Source organism: Hirundo rustica, chromosome 7 (genome assembly GCF_015227805.2).
Source record: "Hirundo rustica isolate bHirRus1 chromosome 7, bHirRus1.pri.v3, whole genome shotgun sequence".
Lineage (NCBI taxonomy): Eukaryota > Metazoa > Chordata > Aves > Passeriformes > Hirundinidae > Hirundo > Hirundo rustica.
Window position 1 is genome coordinate 33841397 of NC_053456.1, and position 20632 is coordinate 33862028.

General features: G+C 46.7%; 1 protein-coding gene across 1 annotated transcript; it reads right to left on the bottom strand.

Moving 5' to 3' along the window:
* Positions 1–1265: 1265 nt before the first annotated feature.
* On the bottom strand, positions 1266–19981 carry LANCL1 (LanC like glutathione S-transferase 1). The gene is made up of 9 exons (XM_040069551.2): positions 19848–19981; positions 19565–19682; positions 11676–11883; positions 7686–7821; positions 7216–7362; positions 5090–5272; positions 4505–4681; positions 4147–4219; positions 1266–3280 (listed from the first exon to the last, which is right to left on the bottom strand). Exons 1-9 carry the CDS (start codon positions 19929–19931, stop codon positions 3204–3206), a joined length of 1203 nt encoding a protein of 400 aa, XP_039925485.1. The 5' UTR covers positions 19932–19981; the 3' UTR covers positions 1266–3203.
* Positions 19982–20632: the final 651 nt, after the last annotated feature.

Consider the following 20632-nt stretch of genomic DNA (forward strand, 5'->3'; position numbering starts at 1 on the left):
ATAGAATTATCAGCTCAGTGGGTCTGACTGCAAAGGCTGCAGGGGCTGAGGACAGCTCATGGCAGGATTTCTTTGGCAAAAACTTTAAATAATGTTAGCCACTGGTTTAGTGTCCGTGCTGATTTCTGTTGGTGGGCATTTGAAAAGTTAATGTGTAGGAATAAGAAATTAAGTAATTTAGGCAGAGACAGCACTATCTGTTTTCTTGTCTCTATGTCACATCTTTGACAGCTGAGGCTGCTGTCAGCTCTTGAGAGCTGAAACCATGCTGGGCTCTCGGGGGACATGCACACATACAGATGGCACTTGGGTAACAGTATTTGGGGATGTTTTTCATCTTGCTGATCACACTAGTATACACAGGAGGATAACACAAATTGAGCCAGATGACAAAGCATTCAAAATGTGTTTTTTACTTGTTTCTTGGGAATATAGGTTATTTTATATAATTTTTGTTTTTTAAACAGACCAGCACCATGGACAAACATGACCACCACCAAGTGTCAAGTATCTACACCTCTATAAAGTCCCTCTCAGATGGCTTGTTGAAACAGGACCAGCTGAGTTTTCAAACCTTGTCTTGGTCCTGCTCCCTCCCCATGGCACAAAGGTGGGTGAAAGTGGGCAGCACCACACCAAAACTTTGTGTAAGAAAGGATAACCAGAGAAATTGCACTATGCTGTTTTCTCATCCTCATATGCTGGACCCCCTTCTCCAGGACCTCTACCACAAACCTTAATAGAAACTATAGAAAACCACATTGTGTAAGACCTCAAGGAACTTAATATATGCTTGTGCTGGAGGGCAGGATCACCTTTATCCATACCACTCCTGACAGCTTGGTCCTAAAGCCTCTGCTGCTGGACAGTCACTGTTCCTCCTTTCACTGAGCAGGAGGATGCTGTTCTAGGAGGATCCAGCTCTTCCTTTTGGTGGCGAGCACTGCACGCACATTTTGGTGCAATTAACAGTAACCTGCAGGACTGTGGTCTCCAGTGGAAGCCACAGAGGGAATAAAGCCTTGGATGGACACACCAGTCCAAAAGGATGGCCTAGGATGAAAGCACAGCCTGCAAGGGAAAGCCCAGGCCTGGCCTTGATGTATTGGAGATGAGGGCAAAATGTGAAATATTCTTAACGTGCAGGGTGGGTGGGAGGCCACTGAGCCTCCAGGAGCTGCCAGCACAGCACAGCAGTTGTGGCATATGTTGATCTCTTCAGACATGAATGCTGGTCACAAGGCAGGGGTAGAAATAACCCAAAGTTTGGTTGTTTCAGCATTTTTATTAGCCAGTGCTCCACTCGGCAGTTGTACACATGGCCCTGATGCTCCCCTGATCAGTGTACAAACTTTGCGACATTATGCTCTCATGAGACCACGACCCAGGCTGCACAGATCCCCTTTAACAGAAGTGGTGCCCAAGAGAAACCCAGGCTCAGAGCAGTGTCCCTGCACTGCCATCACACCAGCCAAGCTGGGAGGTAACTTCAAGTACTGTTTGATTAGGCAACTCCTCTCTGCTTCCCAGCCACCTCCCTGTGCTGCTGTGAATGATAGGGGATGCTTGCTGCTGTGTCCACATGAGGCTTCTGACAGGGATGCTCACCCTCAAGGAGATGAGCTTTTCTGCAATTCAGGCTGTCTTTTGATGGACTTTCAGGCATGTCTGAGGGCAGCAGGAGTGTGGGCTTTGAGGAACAAGTCAGCCTTCCAGGGCTGGCTTCTACTCTTTGCCTGTCCAGGTGTTCTCCAGGGGCTCCCTATGCCCCTGGGGCTCAGCTGCCCTGTTGAGGCACATGTCAGTGTAACCGTGCCAGGTCTGGTGGTCCTGCTTTGCCTCTGCTGGTCCAAGAGAGTGGCTGTGTGCCCTGCTACTCCCCCCCCTGCCCTTATGGGACTGGAGGCACTCAGCAGCTCAGGCCTTGAAAGATCAAAACCCACGGCCACATTGGAGCAGGCTGAGGAGCTGCTCCCCAACAGCACAAAGCTGTGTGGCTGTGTCTGTAAACTTCCCTGAGCTCAGTCTTTAGCTCGTGCTCAAGGCTAAGAAAGTGGTTTACAGAGTCAGGTTCCAAATTTCTGCAAACTGGTGCAACATCAGCTAAGGATGGAAAAGCAGATTTACTGCTTGTAAGTACCTGATCTGCCTGAGACATCAAAGCCAGTTAACCTAGTGCAGATTTTCCAGTTGGATAGATGAATGGTTGCAAATCATACTACAACAAGCAGTAGCAAGGCATACAAGTGACTCAAATCATCCAGGTTTGGGAAGGCTTATAAAACAAAACATGTAAATTACATCTATACAGCTAATAGGTTAAACTCTGTCAGAACTCAGTGGCATACACTTCCCTTGTTGCTGCTTGTGGGCACCTGGCACCACCTAATACACAAATTTAAATAAAGACTGCAAAATAAACTCTCAAAGCTAACAAGAGACCACAAAAGCAAGCATGCTTAGCTCACTTTTGGACTGGAGTTTGCCATTGGACGACCAATGGACTAGCAAGGTTTAATGTAAGATGGCAGCGGATTACTTGTCTGTCACTGGAACAAATGCAGAGAAGAGCCATACACAGACTTTGCTTTTAGAGCAGATAGGTGCAAACACAGGACAAGCCTTTGGCATGTCAGTTCCAGCTCTGCCAGTTATTAAGGTATTAAAAACATACGTAAGATTCCACAGTCCATCACATTCGCTTCATGTGGCACAGCCCAGATACTGAAGCATCTGCTCTCTGGGTCCTCAGAAAGAAAACACTTGAAAACAACTGCCAGGGCTATAGTCTCATTTTTCCATCTGTTGTTCTCCAAAGGCAGCTAAATTCCTGCAACTATTTGTTAGCACAAAAAGAAGTTAAATAGCCCAGGTTACATTCAGTAGAAAACTTCTTCCCAGGAAATGGGATACAGGAAATAGCAAAACTCTGTAGCCAACAAAATACTGTACAGTTTTCCCTGCTCCCACCTGCAGCCCTGAGTTTTTAAGGGACAACAGCAAAAATCTGCATTCTGTCTTTTAAACTAAACAATGAAATGAGCCAACTAGAAATGTTAGAAAACTCAGCATGCCCTCAGGAGGATGGATTTACGTTCAGTTAGGTGAACAACGATGAGTCTGGAAAAAGGAGAAAGCAGCCTTGAATGGCATTTCCAAGTGCAGAAGGACACAGGCAGCAAACTGCCAAGCAGGAGTCAGGTTTAGAGTTCAAATGCAGGGAACTTGGCCTTGGTAGGCACCAGCAGGTCAGCAAGAAAGTAAATTGTTCCAGCCATTCCTGAGGATGAAAAAGACACACTGTGCTTTAGAGAAATTCCCTTTGGGCACTGTTTTTCCCAGTTATCCAGGGAGTGAATGAGTTATGAAGACAGGAGAAAAGGTCCTAAATAAGATCCTGAGCCCAGGTTTCCCTAGAAACTTTGGTATTTCAGTGGGGAAAAGCACTTTAAAGTTAATCAAATGTTGAAAAACACCTGGGGCTTTTCCCCTTTCCAGCTCCCTCCCTTCTCCTTTACCGACCCACAAGTTAAACACTGGGCAGCTTTGTCAAACTCTGGTCCTTGTGACACTGCCCCAAGGTCCTCACTGGTGTAACTTCTGCTGTTCCTTGGCCTGCAGCAGCTTGGGGAGATTTGGGTTAGCTGGGGGACTGGCTCCTTCAGCAAATACCCACTCATGGCAGATTTGGGGGGAGCTGCTAGCAGGAGGCACAAAGTGCCATAAGAACCAACAAGGCCCATAAAAGCAGCCGCATTTGTTCCTCACACTTTAGAACTCAACTGGAACACTCATGAAAGATTTTGATCCTTAAAAATGTACAGAGGGGAGACTGGCTGAGAAGCCAGGCTACAAATAACCAAAAGGAGGCCTTAGCCATGAAAAGAATTCCCCTTGAGATCTGTGTGCAAAATCTGCATGGGATGCCTAACAGGACAAGATGCTCCAGCTAAGACATTAGCCTGAGCTACAGGGAGACTGCTTCTGGGAAAGGCTAGAAAAACCCAGTGGGTACAATCTGCTTTTTGTCATCTACGCTGAGTTTTGCAAAGACTTCAGTGGAGCACGTATTCAGTTCTCCTTGGTGCTGGAACAGCTTAGATCCAGGAGCAAAACACAAGGAGATTACCTAGAGACTGGGATTACCTTCAAAGAGAGAGAATGGCGTGTCTGGAGTCCGGCACCCATGTTGGCCATAGCTTAAACACCACTCTGCAAACTGAGAAAAGAGGTACAAAAAGCGTTCAAATTTGGTTAAAGGAAAGCCTTGAAAAGAAAATACCGTTCCTTGTCCTCACATTACCCCTTGCAGAGCAAGGCTTCTGAGGGAAATCCCTTCTGTACAGGCTGACAGCAAGTGACTGCACTGCTGAAGGACTATTCTGGTGCAGCTGGTCAGATCTAGCTGCATGTCTCCCCCACTAGAAATTTGGTTTCAAAGGCAAAGGCAGTGATGTACAAGGCAGGAGTGATTAAGCCCTTCTACTGCCTCACAAATGCTTACCTTGCAGGCCCTGTAGAGGTATTTCATGTTCTGAGTGATGTTGTACAGTGCCAGGAAGGCATAAGCATTGCCAGCTGTGCCATGGCACAGCCCATAGCCTTTCTTCAGTAACCCGTGCTGCCAGATCACTTCTGCACATTGCAGGGCATCATCCAGGTACTGCTGCTCCCCAAAGACCTGCAGAGACAAGGAACAGTTGTCCATGCTGAGGCAATGTCTTCCAAACAAAGAGCATCCCTGTGGGATGCAGAGGCTTAGGTATCCTGCTGAAGTGACTCTGCTGTTTACTTTTTAAGGAGGATATTTTTGGTATCACGAGTAGGGATGTAAGATCATTACTTCACACACAACTAGTTGTCACCATCCATCACCTGCAACAGGGCAGCTCACACAACTGACGGATATTTTCAGAAATATTTCTTTAAAAGACTAACTTCTCTATCAGTCAGCAGCTCCTGTGGGGTGATTTCACTGTAACAAGCCATCCTACTTCCAGGCAAGGGGGGGGTCTCCCAGCATCCTCTCCAGAGGAAGTTTCACATTTAGGGGTCTCTAAAGGGTATTTATTTGCAAGGTTTCTGGTACCTTGTATGCCTGGACAAGCATGTAGATTACACCAGGAGCGCCGTGGCACCAGTGGACAAGCAGGTCTCTGGTGTCACCGATACATGGAGGGTAATTCCCAGATGGGAACTTGAGCTGGCAGACATAGTCCACGCTGGGCTTGACTGTGTTGTGCAGCTTTACTTGGCTCACTCCGAAGCCAGGCTAAGAGAGAGAAAACATTTAAATCAGAGAAAATTACCATTCTGTCTGTCCCTTAGAGACCCACAGTCTGCCCAAAGGGTGGAAACAAAATCAACTATGGTTACATTCCCTTTTGCTCCTTGTAAATGAATTTCTTTGGTTTCGGCTTTCACACTCCACAATTACCCACTCAGCCTCTGGCAGCTCTGCCTTTTGGCATGGATTTACAGTCCTACCCTTGCATTCCAGAAACAAAGACGGAACAATCTTCCTAGCATGTCACCTGGTCCTCTAAGCAAGAGAGCTTGCTGCTTCTTTTCCTGAAGATGAGCAGGAATAGCTTCAGGTACCCAGAGCTGAAGTAAGGAGGTAACAGTCTAAAATCAGTATTAAGGATGATTCCAAGCACCTAGAGCATCTCAGCCCTTAGCTGCTGGGCCAGATTCTGTATCTTCACAGATGTTGCTGGGTAGTTTCAAGAGGTTGACTTCACTGCTGACCTCAGACGGAAGCAAGGGAGTGGCTTCAGTGTCCTCTTCCAATGACGCAGCCCCACATGAAATCTATGCAGTTCTAATTTCCCATGGCAGACTGCAATGAGCACTCTCATCTAAGGATCACACTGTTCCTAGGCTGGTAACTGGAAAATTAAAAATCAATACTTGTGCTGTAAAACCATTAGAGATAAAAGATGTTCTCCTCTCCGTATTTCACACGCTTTCTTCTCCCAAGAGAAAGTGTCTCCCATCTTCTTTTTTTGTGCATCATGCTTGGCTGATCCAGTCTCTTTGTATTTCATACAGCAGAGAAGCATAAAGCCCATGCAGTATTTTATGGGAGACCTAAAATTATTTAAAACAGCCACTTGGGAACAAGCTCAGAAACTTGGTACAAATTTAGGCTCACAGCACATTGCTGTCTCCCCAGCTCCTAGCTAGCTATTCTGTGCTCCTGGGCAGTACCCTTGCATCTCCCTCTTGCCAAATCTTCTGCTTAAAAACCACCAACCCTCTCTTCCTCTCTGATCAACTGAAGAGTTATATTCACGGGACTTCTACTGATCCTGTATATGGGCTTTAACTTCGACATTCTGGAAGGAAAGCTCAAATGCTTGAAACCTGGTGGCTTCCTTTTCCACCTGCTCTGAGAGTTATGTCTGATAGAACATTATAGGCTATTTCTAGACCAAAATAATTTGCGTTGCCCATGGGTGCTCTTAATGCTTTAAAAATTCAATGCTATTAATTGCTGTTATTTTTTAAGTGCTTAAGCACTGTAAATATATGCATGAAGGGACCCACACAGAGGAATTATCACCCTCATTTTTGTCAGAGATAAAATAGGGAATATTGACAGAGCTCCAGTGAGTTGTGCAAAATAGTGAGAAAGCATCAAAGCAAAGGGGTACTGCATCTCCCAGCCTCTTGTCTTGCTCTGCTTGCTTCAGGCACTATAGAACTCAGTTCCCTCACCAAAGTCCCACCTCTTTCCCATTCAGAAGCAGGTTCTGCTTTGGATACAAAGGCATTTCCCACTTTCCTACTATGAGCACCATTTCTTTCACCATGCTTTTCTCTCAGAGATTCTCACTCTAATGATCTGACACAGCTCCAAGTAACCACCCCAGAAAGTGCAGGGAGCCAAACAGATACCAACAAACATGAGTAATTTAGAAGCAATTAACATGAGGGGGAAACTCAGACCCAGCTGAGCTACAGGTCCCCATTATGTGACACTGCTGGTTAATGCAGGTCATGTTTCTCCACAGACCTCCAAGGTTGGAGAGTCCGTCTTAGATTTGAAGAAAGCCTTTACAATTGGAAATGCATGATAAACACAGGAGTAAGTCCATCAGACAAGATATCTTTCCCAGTCTGGCATTACCAAGAGCAAATTCAAATGCTGTTCCTTATTCAAAGAAATGTGAAACAGCTGCTAAGGGCCTCTCCCCTCATGTCTCTTACCTGCATGAGATAGTAGTAAATCCCAGCCAAACCATGGGCTGCTCCTACATAGTACTCCTGGTACCACTCATACATCAGTGGGCTCTTTGCTGTGAAGTTCCTCTTTTTGGCTAAGCTCTCTCCTGAGGCTACAACTGCTTCGCAGACCTGTGAAGGGATGGGAACAAATGTGGGCGAGGGAAACGTTGCTGTCTCGGACACAGCACGCTGAGTATTTTGACACAGAATGAGATTTGTTTCTCTGCCCAAGCAGAGGGTGGAATGAAATGGATGCCAGTCCAGTACTACCTATGGATTTATGGACAGTGGGGGACGTGTGGTGCTTTGTCCCGTTGGAAGAAAAGCAGGTATACCATGATGTGGTTTCTTCCTTACTGCCAGAGTTCTTTACATCTAGCGTTGATTTTTACCTGCCCCGAGATGAGTTGCATGGGAAGAGACAGATAGCAAATCAGCAAAAGGCACAGTACCTGCTGAATGTGACTTTGGGGGATCTTCTCCTCTCCGAAGTGCTTATTCACAAATATCAGTGCAGAGAGATAGCCCATGCGCCCATAGAGGAGTTCATCTGGCACTCGTGGGTCAACCTTGTATAGGTGGAGCAAACTGCAATGAAAAATTCATGTGGGGGAGATGAGGGGACACTCAAAGCCAGGTAAACAAGCACTAAGACAAAACCATGATTCATTCCTTCATGCTGCCTGTGCCCTAGGAGTTGTCTGCCTCAGGCTTCCAGCTGCACGAGGTGGGGAATCGCCCCTTCCCTTCTGCCTTTTGTTTGGCTGATTGCTTCAGTCTGCTCTGCTCTTCTCAATGCACTCACACGACGTGACTGGGTTTTAGAGCACCAGCTTGGAAAGCTGCTTCAGGGGGAAATGTGGGCTGAAAGAAATGGTCAGCATAAAACTGCTGACTGCTCAAGAGAGGCTGCTCACCGTTATCTCCTTGTGATGTTATTGGCAAAGCAGACACTGCCAAAAATCACTACTTTCAAATGAAATGGCTATCCTTTTAATTTGGCTGCTTAAGGAATACTAGAAAGTCAAACTAGTGCTAATAGTACGTGGAAAAATCTCATCCCTAATGCTCAAAAGTCCTGATAGAAAAAACCCCTTCCCCTCCCTGCCTGCAAGTAGCCTGGGCTATGATGTCAGGTGAGAAAGGTGTCTCCATGAGCTACAAAGCTTAGCAAGAGGTGGAGCTACACGTGTTGTTAAACATCAAGCTGCCATGGCACATGGAAGAAATATCCTCTAGGGAGAACTGAGCAGCAGTGAGGACAGCTTAGTAAAGTGGGAGTGCTGTGGCTGTCTGAGGACAGCTTGCCTGCCACCAGGCTTTAGCCCACAAGTGCAGAGCGAGGTCTGCTCCAGTCAAGTATTTTCTCTGCCACTTTTCCATTATGGTATTGCAAAGCTGGTGATATTCCTGTAGTGCTAACAGATACTGACAGCACTTCATACCAGTGCTCTGTAGCCCAATTCACTCTTGATGCAATTTTTCCTCTGTTTTACCTCTCATCACATTTCCAGAAAGACTGGATGTCCTTTCCTGTCAGGGCAGCAGGGAGCAGTGTGACTGGATTTAGCTTTATTTTTCTGTTCACCTGTAACACAGTAATCTGAGAAGTGCCATCACTTTTAAAATACCAGCATAAATGTCTTTAAGGCTGTTCCCTGACCGTTTCCTGCTGTAAAACCAGCCAGGGAAAGCTCTGTGTGCACTGAGCTTCCCTGTTACAGCAGAGTGAAGAACAGAAAAGGTGCCTTGGAAGCCTTTGCTCCCTGGCCCGAAGGACTTTACAACAACGTGTTGCAAAGTAAAGAATCAACCAAATGCCTCAAGTAGAAAGGATGCTGGGCTGTGACTTCTCATGGCAGGAAACTTTCCCTTGGCACTGGATTCCAAGTGAGCAGGGATTTTGAAGGAGAAAGGAGGGAGCAGTGTCTCAAGGTGGATTGGCTCTCGTACCATTTGACATGTGGACTGCTACATGGAGGAGGTTTCTTTCTCACACATTAAACCCAAGAGACAGACTTTCCGCCCAAGGCATGGGTTCTTCTCTCAGCTGCAGGAGCTGAAAGGAATGGCCTGCTGCCTCCTCATGGTACCTGTCTCAAAGTCCAAGGAAGGCAGATGAAGAGAGTTTCCAAGCAGGTGTTAGGACAGACAGACTCTCCCTAGCAGCAGGCTGGCCAGAAGAGAAGCTGGTTGGTGATGTTGTTCAGCTCTGAGATGTCAGAAAATGTCAGGTGAAATAGAAGGAATGGATGGATGCATGAATTGTAATACCAGCAGTACGGATTTTCTCAGTTCTGGATGTGATATCTTTTTTTCATGGGGAAATCCGGAGCAACTGGACCTACTGTTCTTGTTCTTTGTGCATTACTGCTTTACCTCTTACTGCTTTTCAAGCAGGATCATCGGGGAGGAAGCCTACCAGGAGTTCCTGCTGTTTTTGAAATGTGGTCCTGCATTCAAAAAGAGATGCCTGGAGTGATTGCATGCAGAATGCATTTCTCAGGTGTGTGGGGTAAAGTGGTCTCTGAAAGGTTCATGTGACCACCCCTGTTCATGTGATCAGCCTATTACCTCAACTGTCAACAACCAGCAGTTTCTGGACAGAGGGAAATCAAGGCAGCTGTAGAGCTAAACAGGATTTTTGTACACCATCGTCTCTGAAAGCAAAGCTTTGACCTTCTAAATTGGTGGGAGGTCAAAGGAAAAAGACAGGAAAAAGAGGGCACCTAGAACACGGCTCAGATTTTCACAGGTCCTTGGAAAATAGGCTGCCCTGAAACATTAGTCTCTCTAGAGCATAAAAGCACATTTTTTGGTCATGAACTCATTTAGGAAAAAGCAAGCTTCTGTCTCTTCCACTGCAGGTTAAAACCTGGCTGATGGATTCTCTCCACTGGCTCTGTAAAGATGAGGTGCTTTAAAAGACAGGGGACAAAATGCAGAGAGGCCTTTCTTCTCCACAGCTCTGATAAAAGTGCTCTTTCTATGCACGTGCACTGAACAGCTTAGCAACTGTTCAGTAACTAAACAGCATACTCAAAAACCATTTCAGAGTTTTGATTAAGGGAGCTACTTCTCAAAGAAATACTCTATTTTAAAGGAGCATGGTCAGATTAACTGCTCTAGGAATTGGTGGCAGAGCAAGGACAGTATAAGTGTTCATTTGGGAAGGCCAGATTTTTCTGTTTTCCTCCTTGCAGACGTATGAAAAAACCAATTTCCAGTGTTCTCACCTTATTATAACATTAGATGGCAGTGCAAAATTAACCAAGAGATTCCATTCTGCCACCAAACCATAGGCAGAACAAGAGGGATATGGGGAGGGGAAATCTCAGCAAGAAAACATGAATTAGGAATTGTTTCTACAACCTGGGACTTATGAACTGACCACAACTGACCAGTACTGTTTGACAGATTAATTCCCTTTTTGTTAGCAAATATGTTAATCTTAGTGAGATTTGCCACTTTGTCAAAGCAAAATCTAACCCACGATTATTATCGGAATAAAGAAAGAGTTCTGTCCTCAGATTGATTGTATCTACATAAACCAGAAACTATTCTTAGTTAAGGGAGTGGGAACTTTGGTCCAAACCATACAGACACCTCTGATTCCCGCCTGTGGCTTTTTTAAATTGTTATTATGCATCAGTTGCTCATGGCTGTTTAAGGGCAGTCAGTGTTCTGAAGCTCAGGGGTTCTGTCTTTGTGCCGATCACGTATGAATGGAAACACTCTACAAGGCTGTTTCTCACCTTAAAACTCATCTCCCATGACTGAGAAATGCTTGCAATTACATCTCCTCAACTGTTTTCCTTCCTCTGCCACATGCTGATCTCTGACTGCTTGTTTGTCCTTTTCTTGTCTTAAGTACCCAACAAAAATACATGTGAAAACAGTCGAGGAAAGGCAGGAAGTAGAAATAAATGAATCATAACCAGCTGCATTCTGCAATTGAAAGGGATGCTGTCAATCTTAGGTTTAAGTCAAAGACAACTAATAAAGAGCAAATGGAAGCAAGTACCAAAATTAAATCTAATAATCTTACCACATTTTTCCTTTTCATCAAAAGGACTGTAAAGCTAAATTAAAATGTTCTCAAAAAACACCAAGCCCCACCTTCTGGAGTTTTTTGTTTTGCTTTTAATTTTGGCCCTTTCTTCTTCCTGTGTTCATCACGATTATTTTTAAGATGGCAATACCAGCTGAACAACATCCTTGCTCCCCAGCCCGCAGGCTGCCATGCAAACGTGTTTGTCCTTAAACGACCTCTTTTACCAGGGCAGACAAAGTTTGCGCTGCCTTGCTAAATTACTGGATTATTTCTCACACGAGACTGCAACAAAATGTAGTCACATTTGTCAGAGAGCGACTCATATAAGCCCAGACCAGCCCTATGAGCAAGAGGAAGGTCAGGTTGAAGACATAACCAAGCATTTTACCGGATGATGCAGTCTTCCGCCTGCTTCTGGTTCTGCAGCTTGTGGTAGACGACAGCAGCCACTGCCAAGGGCCCGGCATCACCACACAGGAAAGTGATGGATCGCCTGGTGAGGCACCTCAGGCTCTTCTTCACGTACTCATGGGCCACCTGAAGGTAGGCTGGGTCTCCATACACATCGTACAGGTGCAAGTACAGCAAAGCGATGCCTGCAGAAGGAACGTAAAGGTTGCATCCACTAGAAATGTTTGCTCTGTTACTTCAGTGAACCTAAAAGTCTGGCCCAGCCTTCATCTTACAGACAGGCTTCTCAGGGACATAACCCACAGCTTCCTTTCCTGCTTTGCCACCTTCTCGTAACTGGATTCTGCTTGTGAGTGGATGGCAGGTCAAGACAACAGCAGGGTCTGACCCAGGAAGGCCTGGAGAACAGCAAAGAATTGCATAAAATTTTATATACAATTACAATTTTAGTAGCAAGGAACAGAAGATGAGACCTAGACAAACCCACCTAAATCCATGTACTCAACCTGACTTTTGCTCAACAAGGAAGGGGAAAAAAAATCATCTTTGGGCAGATGGTACTTGTGAGAGAGCAGAACTCAGTTGTCACCCTCTCAATTTTTTCCCCAAGCTTAGGGGGTAAGGGGTTCATTAAGGAGTTCCACTTAGATTTGATTGGATTTTTTTAAAAAGTAACACACCATCAAGCACTGAGAAACAGCACCCTTTAGACTTGCAGACATCCTCCTTGACTTTTTTTAAAAAAAAAAAAAAAAAAAATCCCTTCTATTATTATTTTTTTAACTCCTTTCCACTGGGAAGCACCGGCAAGGTTTTTACAGTTCCCCGGACATCATCTCCTGCTGTTGAGCAGTCCCAAGCCCTATAGCTAGGACTGATGCATCCTAGAAAAAAGGGACTGTCCAATTGTCCTCTCAGCACATCAGTCATGAGATCAGCCCTTGTCTGAAATACAGCTGCCTGGAATACTAGGAAAGGCTGCATGGTCCTCCCTAGAGGTTTCCAATGGACTGGCCAGCTCCAAAAACAATTCTGCTACTGAGCAGTCACATCAATTGTTGTCCTTTGCCTCTCTGTGCCTTGTCTTCACCCAGCTCCTGAAGCTTTTAGTAGGTTAATAAGGTCTTCAGTAAGTCTGTGCCTGAGAGGTCTGTCACACTTGAACCATCCTTCTGATTTGGGAGCATCCTCAAATCTGCACTTAAGAAAGCTACTGGCCTACATCACTTTGAGAAGAGCTTATTTCTCCCCTTAACAATAACCACTCCTAAGAAGACTCAGGTCCTGCATTAAGCCTAAATTAATAGAGCCAATCTCTGCAGATTTTGATGTGTTAAGGTCAAGGGGGCAAGCGTGCTGCAAAATTACAGTCCAAGGTACTGAGGACAATTTCAAACTTGGATAATTTTCTCATTTTGCATGGGTAATCTCCAAAGCTTCATGTTACAGACAATTCAATTCCACATGTACATTATGTATAAAATTTCCATTTCCTGCTGAAGCTAATAACTTTGTCCTCTCTCTAAGTAATTCAGTGCCAGCAGTTCTAAAGAGAGCTCAGTTGTACAGTGCCATCACTCAGGTCTATAAGGATGTGGATATAAAGCCCTTCTCTAAAGGGGAGCCCTTATCTAAAGGGGAACCCTCCTTTTCTGGCTAGAAAATGTCAAGTAACTCTCCTTGATTTATTTAGTACCTGGCACATCTTCTAGACTTACTAGCCTGATAGCTGTCTGAGCACAACTTGCACTCTTGACTTCTCTGCTTTAAAACACAATTTTGTAAGTAGTTTCTATTCCTACTGCCATCATACCACCCTAATTATGCACATAAATACCCTGACAAGACCATGCAAGGACTGAATTCTTAGAAAGTAAATCTCAGCATTGTTTTCCTCTGATTTCTTTGCCTCTCCTCTTTTAAAACATTTCTCACGCCCATTCCTCCCAGGCCCAAGCATCTTTGGAAAGACTCCAAAAAACCACTGACCTGTACTAAAGGATGAAGTTGCTTTCCCGAAACATTCCCTTTTCCTTTTTATTTAAAACCAAAAGGTCCTATAAACTGCATCTAAAGCCAGTTTTCCTAATTCATTCCTGCTGTTTGGTACTGGCAATACACCAGGTACCCACAAAAGTTGTTCTCCTTTTATAGTGGGGCAGAGGAGGGGGAAAAAATGAATGAAGGGCTCATGTGTTGAGATAAAGATTGGAAGCACTCCAAGGGCAAAACAGGTTTAAATTCGAAGGTATAAATTAAATTTATTATTAACAGTCAGAGGAGGATAATGAGAAGTAAAATAAGCCTTTAAAACACGTTGTTCCTGCCAGCCCCTCCCTCCTTCCCACCAACAGCGTAGGGAGACAGGGCAGGGGGTTTTTCGTCAGTTCATCAATCAAGATCTTCTGCTCTTTCAGGGAGAGGAGTCTTTGCTATGCTGTGGGGTCCCTTCCACAGGCAAACAGTCATTCCAAAACTGGTGTGGCGTGGGTCACTCATGCATGGGGTGCAGTCCTTCAAAGACAGGCTGCTCTAGTCTGGAAGCAGGAGCCCTCTTGCTCTATTTGGGTCTCCCACTGGATCACAGATTGCTCTGGCATCCACCCACTCCACCGAGAGCACTTTTCCCACGGGCTGCAAGTGGATCTCTGCATCCCCTGTGGACTTCATGCATTACAGGGGCACAGCTGCTTCACCATGGTCCTCACCACAGCCTGCAGAGGAATCTCAGCCCTGACGCTTGGAGCACCTCCTCCCCCTCTTTCTTCTCACTGACCTTGGTGCTGCCATGTTTTTGCCCACACGTCCTCACTTCCATCTCTTTTCTAACTAGAAGAAAAACTGCTCCTTGTAGCAGCACTGTCAACAAGTTTCACTAGTTCAAAGATTCTTGCAAGATCTGGAGGGCTGAGAAGTTATCTGTCCAGGTTCTGGGTAAGGGAACTGCTCATCGTGCTTCCACTGCTGTCCACGCAGCCCTGCTGGCATGGCACAGGCAGTGGTGGCTGCGGCACGGCTGCCTCTATGGTACACTTTCAGTGGCATACAAACATGGCATCACCAGACACAGGGAGCTAGGCAGGCCGTGGATCTGCTCCATTTCTGCGTGCCCTGCAGGGCTGGTGTTCAGTGTCCCAGTTGGCAATGTGACCTAATTTTGTGACCTCTGATTGTTACCAAGCAGAACTGCCATACAGTGGCTGTCTCTGGCCTGCTGCTGCCAAAGATGTCTGGGCTTTGCTCTGTTGATTGTTTACTATTGGACCTTCTTCTCTGTAGTTTCTCAGATGTCCAAGTTTTTTGCTTCTTGCCCCTGCTGCAGAACCAAATGAGATGCAGAATGCCTCAGAGAGTTCTTGATGGTACAGGGCTGCACTGAACTTGTGCTACTGACAGACGAGCAGGGCCCTGATGACTGAAACAGCCACCTCCAGCACGCAGAAAGCCAATACACTGGAGTTTAGTGTTAATACCCAAGATGCTTGCTCACTGCAGGGAATCAGGAGGCCAAAGTCAATTCTGCGTGTCTCACAAAGCCTGCTCAGTCAACACCTTCAGAAGGACACTGAACAGCACCTCTCCCCTCTCTCCTTCCTGTATGGTAGATGCAGAGGGCTACTTTGCACTAGAGATTTGAGTGGGGTAGTGGAGTACATGCATACATAGCAGAAATGGAACTGTTTGCAGCCAGCTTGTGCTGATGCCCTGACTTCAACAGAGCAGGCACTGCTGGAAATACCAGGAAATGTCTTGCTTGTGAGCTAAAGCTCTGCAGTAGGCAGAAAGAGTATCTCATCCATATGACCATTCTTTTGATCGAAGAGAAGCTGTGCCTCAACTTCTCTGCAAGTTTAGACTTGCTCTTTTGCTGGACTGCAAGCAGCTTGCAGTTAGACTGTTCTGAACACGTCTCCTTGCCCAACAGGAGCTGAGCTGCGCTGCCTCTACCAAGGAAAGGAGGTTGCCACAAGAGGATATTTTGTTCCAAACCGACCATCTAGAGTCATAAAGACCTCAGAGATCCTGCACTGACTCAGGGCAGTAAATCAGCCAGCAGCCTCAAAGCAGGATGTCAAACACAGAGGGAAGAAGGAGAAACCTGTCTCTGCATAGTGATAAAGACTGAGTGAGACAGCTGATGCTATTTTATCAAGTCAAGCATGGGGTAAGAGAGCATGGATGGCCCAGCTTTACGGCCCAGCTTTACTGCCTAGCTGAAAGGATAATTAGCATCTTTCCTGGTGCAGACACATGGGATGCCACCTTACACTCCTAAATGCATGCCAAAGCCATACTGCATGCAACATTGAGACACCTCTGCAAGTCCACATTCAGAACTGGTTGGAGAGATAATTTGCAGCTTATCTTCCTAGTGCCCTGTGGGACACTGGATGATTATCCAGGATGCCTAAGCATTTATCCTGCCTTAAAACCTGGGTAACAGAGCTTCTGCTGTAAAATGTTTTACCCCATCACAAAATCCTACAACAGGTTAGGTCAGCAGGGATCAGTAGTGATCTGCTCCAACCCTCTGAAAGAAAATGTCAACCTCAAATTTGCATGCCATTGCTCTGGGTCTTGTCCAGTTAAACACTATCTCCAAGAACAGAAATTTCACAAAAACTACCCGCCAAGCATTTGGCAGGAATGTGGTTTATGTGAATGACCCAAGGCACTCTATTATCTCTCAGCAAATGCAGCCTCACTTTCTCTTGTTGTGTAGGGATTATCCGAGGATTTCCATTTTTCTGAACAGGACTAAAAGGGTGTAAGTTCTCTGGGTTCTGAGGTTAAAACAAACATATTGCACTAAAGTGAATGAAAAGTGTTTTCCCAGAAGCTTTCCCGAACTGGTTCAGTCATAATTTCATTCTTACATGGCTCTCCTTTCAAAAGACAACTGAGCCCTGCTCCTTGTCCCTACGTGCCAATGGGCCAGCCAAAAGCTGTACATGGGGCAGGCCAGCTGGCCTCACTGGGCAGTTTCAGAGGCCCTCCAGTGCTGAAAGCCACAAATAAGACATTGCCAGAGAAGGGAATGCTTGCATGGGAAACAAATTCCAAAGGCACTACCATTGTGTAGAGGAAGGTGAATCTCACCCTTATATACCTCATCACCTTGGAAGGATGACACAGTCCAGCAGGCACTGGGCTCAGAGCATCCTAGCTTCTGCAGTCAGTTGGTGACAGAATGAATTTCCTTCCGTTCCCTTTCCATCATCTGCGCTCGCAGTCAAGACAGTCTTTCTGTGATAATGCAAGGCCTTTTGCATTATCACAAGCATACAGGCATATACATATCCCTCAGCATCCTCATGCTAATCTGTTGGAAATGGACGAGGCCGCTGTGCTTCTACCAGGATCTGAACTGCTTCCGACTCAGAATCAGTTTAGAGCAGTTCAGCTTTCCTCAGTCAGCATTGTGATACCAGTGAATCAGGTTAGGGAAAAAACTCTTCCAGCAGTCTCCCTAAAATGATGAAAAGCCAAAGCAGAACACAACAGCTGAGGCTGGTTTGTACTCAGGCACAGACCAGGTGCTGCCTGTGGGGCCCTGAACTCTATGGGGAACGGAATGCGAACGTAACAAGCTGATTGAAATATGTTTTGAGGGCATTCAGCCATACACTGAATAATCTTGATCCAAAGTGTGCTTTCACTGCCTCTGAACTGAATATCTGAGTCCTTCCCTCCCTCTGCTCCAACTTCACGTGCCGAGAAGCCGTGGCTTCCCTAGGACAAAGTGCATGCTGGGGGAACAGGGCTCTGTCAAATGTGCTGGGAAAGAAACAAGCCCCAAAGTAAAATGCCAGCATATGCTGCGTATTACTGAGTGTAATGTAGTACACTCAAGTATGTTACATTTCACACAGAGTTTGTGCCAAAAGAGCCATATTTCAAATGTCCTTTATTAGCGGCCACGAGAGTGAGGGTTGATTTTAGACTGCTGAGCAATGATTCACATGAGGAGATACTCAACAAACCTTTCCTACACAAGCAATTACAGGAAAAAGCTGCTGCCTTGGCCCAATTAATTTTGTCTCTGGAAACCAGCTCTGAATGAATTAATATAGCTAGAATTGGAAAAAGCAGAGTGATAAAGTCATAGTGAAACAACTGCAAACTTCACCATGCTGGCTGTGACTTCCAGGAAATCCATCCATGGATTTTTTTTTTCTATTAGCCAAGGCAAGAAGGCTGTGTGCCCATTGAGGAATGACGTCTGGGAAGAAAAGAGAAGAATCCCTCTTGAGAAACTCCCTTCCAAATGAAAACAAGTTGAAATCCTACCAGAGTTCTCAACCACTGTTTCATAACTGCAGTCACTTTCCAACATGAAGTCCCTTAGGACCACCTTAAGAAAGGGAACACGGCCTCTGGGGGAAAGTGTTTTCCTTCTCCCCAAAGACTTTGAAAGCACTCCTACCATCAACTCTCCTCTTGCTTTGAATCCTGAACTCTCTGGCCAGAGGCAGACTCTGCAATCATGACTGAGAGCTACCTTTACCCAAGCAGTGCTTTTCATCAGAGGGGACCTCAGCACAGGACCACACAGACTGGAAAACTGAACATGTCTCCCGAGCTGAAATCAGCCAGCACTCAACAGAAATGTATAAATTCACTGGCAGCACGAGCAGAGTGCTGAAGACAGCAGCTGATGAAATCAATGTCCTCCCACGCTGGAATTTAATACTGGTATCCTAGCATTTCTTATGAACTGCTCTTGAGTGCTCTCAGTGCCTGCCTGCCTTACTAGAAATTTTGAAGCAGACGTTTCTAGCACTGCTGTCATCAAGCTGCAATGCTAGTTTAGCACCAACACAGTGAACACCACTCCCTCAAGCAAACTGTTGGCATTAAGTTCCACAGCACCCACACACAAGCCAGCCACACCCAGATTGTACTGTAGAAAGTTGCCATTTAAGATTGCAGCGTACTGTCAAAAGAAAAGAAGCAACACCAAAAAATCTTGCAGCAAGCATGAGATTAGTTTCAACTACCCTAAGGTCTCTCCAAAGGGCCTGGCACAGCGCAGAAGGCAGGAGAGATGACAAAGCACACAGCAGTGACTGAAGATGAGGCACAGAGAAAGGTGTGGCATCCCTGGCACCAGTGGGTAGAAACAAGGAGGCAAAGGTGCGGCACACTCCCAAGGTAGGAAAACCAGGTTGGAAATGCAGAACAGGAGAAAGACAAACTCCTGGAAGCTTTGCACATGAGTTTGTATGAAAAAGGCTTCCACACACTTTGTTATACTCACATTAGTATTTCTGCTCGTTCTCACAGGCACTGGAGCAAAACTAGCGGCCACTAAGCAGAGTGGCACTACCTGGGGAACAGGAATGGAGCAAGCTGCCAATCAGACAAGCTCATCAGATAAAATTCAGCCCAAAAAGAAAAGACAGACACTATCTCACGCCATTAAGCTCACTGCTGCCAGATGCAAGGACTCCTTGCAGGTAAATGACCTACCATGTACACATGCCTTCATGGAGCACTGCTTTTGTTGTCACCATCCCCACCGCGGCTGGATTTGGAGCCTGTCCCTTTGCAGGCTCCCATGTCTACTCTCAAGCAAAGTACCGACTTTCTCTGTCGTTTAAGTTTAGCACTATTAACCAAGACTAGACCCAATCCTGCCCTATGACACTGTGGTCTTCCCTCTGCAGCATGAAATCTGCTTCAAAAACGGGGAGTCCAGAGAAAGACACCCCCTTGTTTTGATGGACTAAAACATGCAGAAGAAGCGCCATTCTCTACATGGATCTGCTGTGACCATTCCAATGGCCAAATCCTCATGGTCTGCCAGGACCTGGTCTGGAAGCCTACTCCAGGGAGCTCCTGCTCTATGGGATCCGACCCTACCTGTCCAGCCAGTGTAGGCGGTGCAGTCGTGCGGGTCTGCGGACTTGAGGCCTCTCTCCATCTGCTGCAGCAGCTCCCTGATTTTGTTATTCAGCCGCTGCGTGAATTCGGGGGTCAGCTGTGGAGAGAAAACCCACCAAACGTGAAGGCAACGCCAGCAGGCGGCTGGGCATCGGTACACCCGGCGGGGGTACAGCCGGGGAACCGGGTTTGTAACCTGACAGGTCCCTGCTATGCGCGGCCCGGCAGATGCCCACAGCCGCCTCACCCCAGCCCCGCTCACCCGCCCGGCCGCGTCGAAGTAGCCGGTGGCCAAGGACTTGTCATAGTCCGCGTAGGGGTTCGGCAGCGCCCGCTGCGCCATCATGGTCCCTCTCGGCTCGGCTCGGCTCGGCTCGGCCGCGGCCCGCCCCGGCTCCGCCCCGGAAGGCGCCGCTGCCGCCGCTCGCCTATTCCCGCGCACGGGCGGGCTCGGGCCCGCGGGGGCTGCGCTGAGCCGGGTGGGGACCGGGGCCTGGCGCAGCAGGTTCTGTCTGCTTTAGAGGGCTCTGTGGAGTTAAGGTCCCTTGCATGTGATCATGGAGGGTTGCATGCCGCTGAACATCAAGAGGTCAATTGCGTCTGGCCCTTTGGGGTTTAGGGGCCCATTTCTGGTGGGTCTGTGTGCTTTAGGAATCCCTTTGGAATATAAGAACCCTTACGGCTAGTGTTGTGAGGCTTAGGGACGCTGTGATGCTGAGGGTAACTGTTTCTGTCTGGCTTAGGGAGCCCTGCGAGATTTTGGGTGGCCTTGTGGTGTTGAGGAGTCCCCTGTGGGGTTGGTTCAGTTGGATGTGTGAAGCTTGGAGGCCCTGTGGGGTTAGGGGCTCCTTGCACCAGCCTTGAGCGGATGGGTGCCATGAGAATTTGGTGTTAAGCTGATGCGGCTGCTGACAGATGGCCAGCCCAAGGAGCGTGCTGAGTCCTGCTCCCCCCCTGCAGTATTTCCTCACTTGGGGTGGGACCCAGTCTGGATGGGGGACAGGGGCTCTTCCTTGCTGTACCTTGCTGAGTTGCTGCATCTCACCT

Coding starts and splice junctions, on each gene's coding strand:
- LANCL1 (XM_040069551.2), bottom strand. CDS start 19,931: ATGATGGCGCAGCGGGCGCTGCCGAACCCCTACGCGGACTATGACAAG. Junction 19,683..19,847: donor ACTTCGACGCGGCCGGGCGG/GTGAGCGGGGCT, acceptor TTCTCTCCACAG/CTGACCCCCGAATTCACGCA. Junction 4,682..5,089: donor TGCTTGTCCAGGCATACAAG/GTACCAGAAACC, acceptor TTGTCTCTGCAG/GTCTTTGGGGAGCAGCAGTA.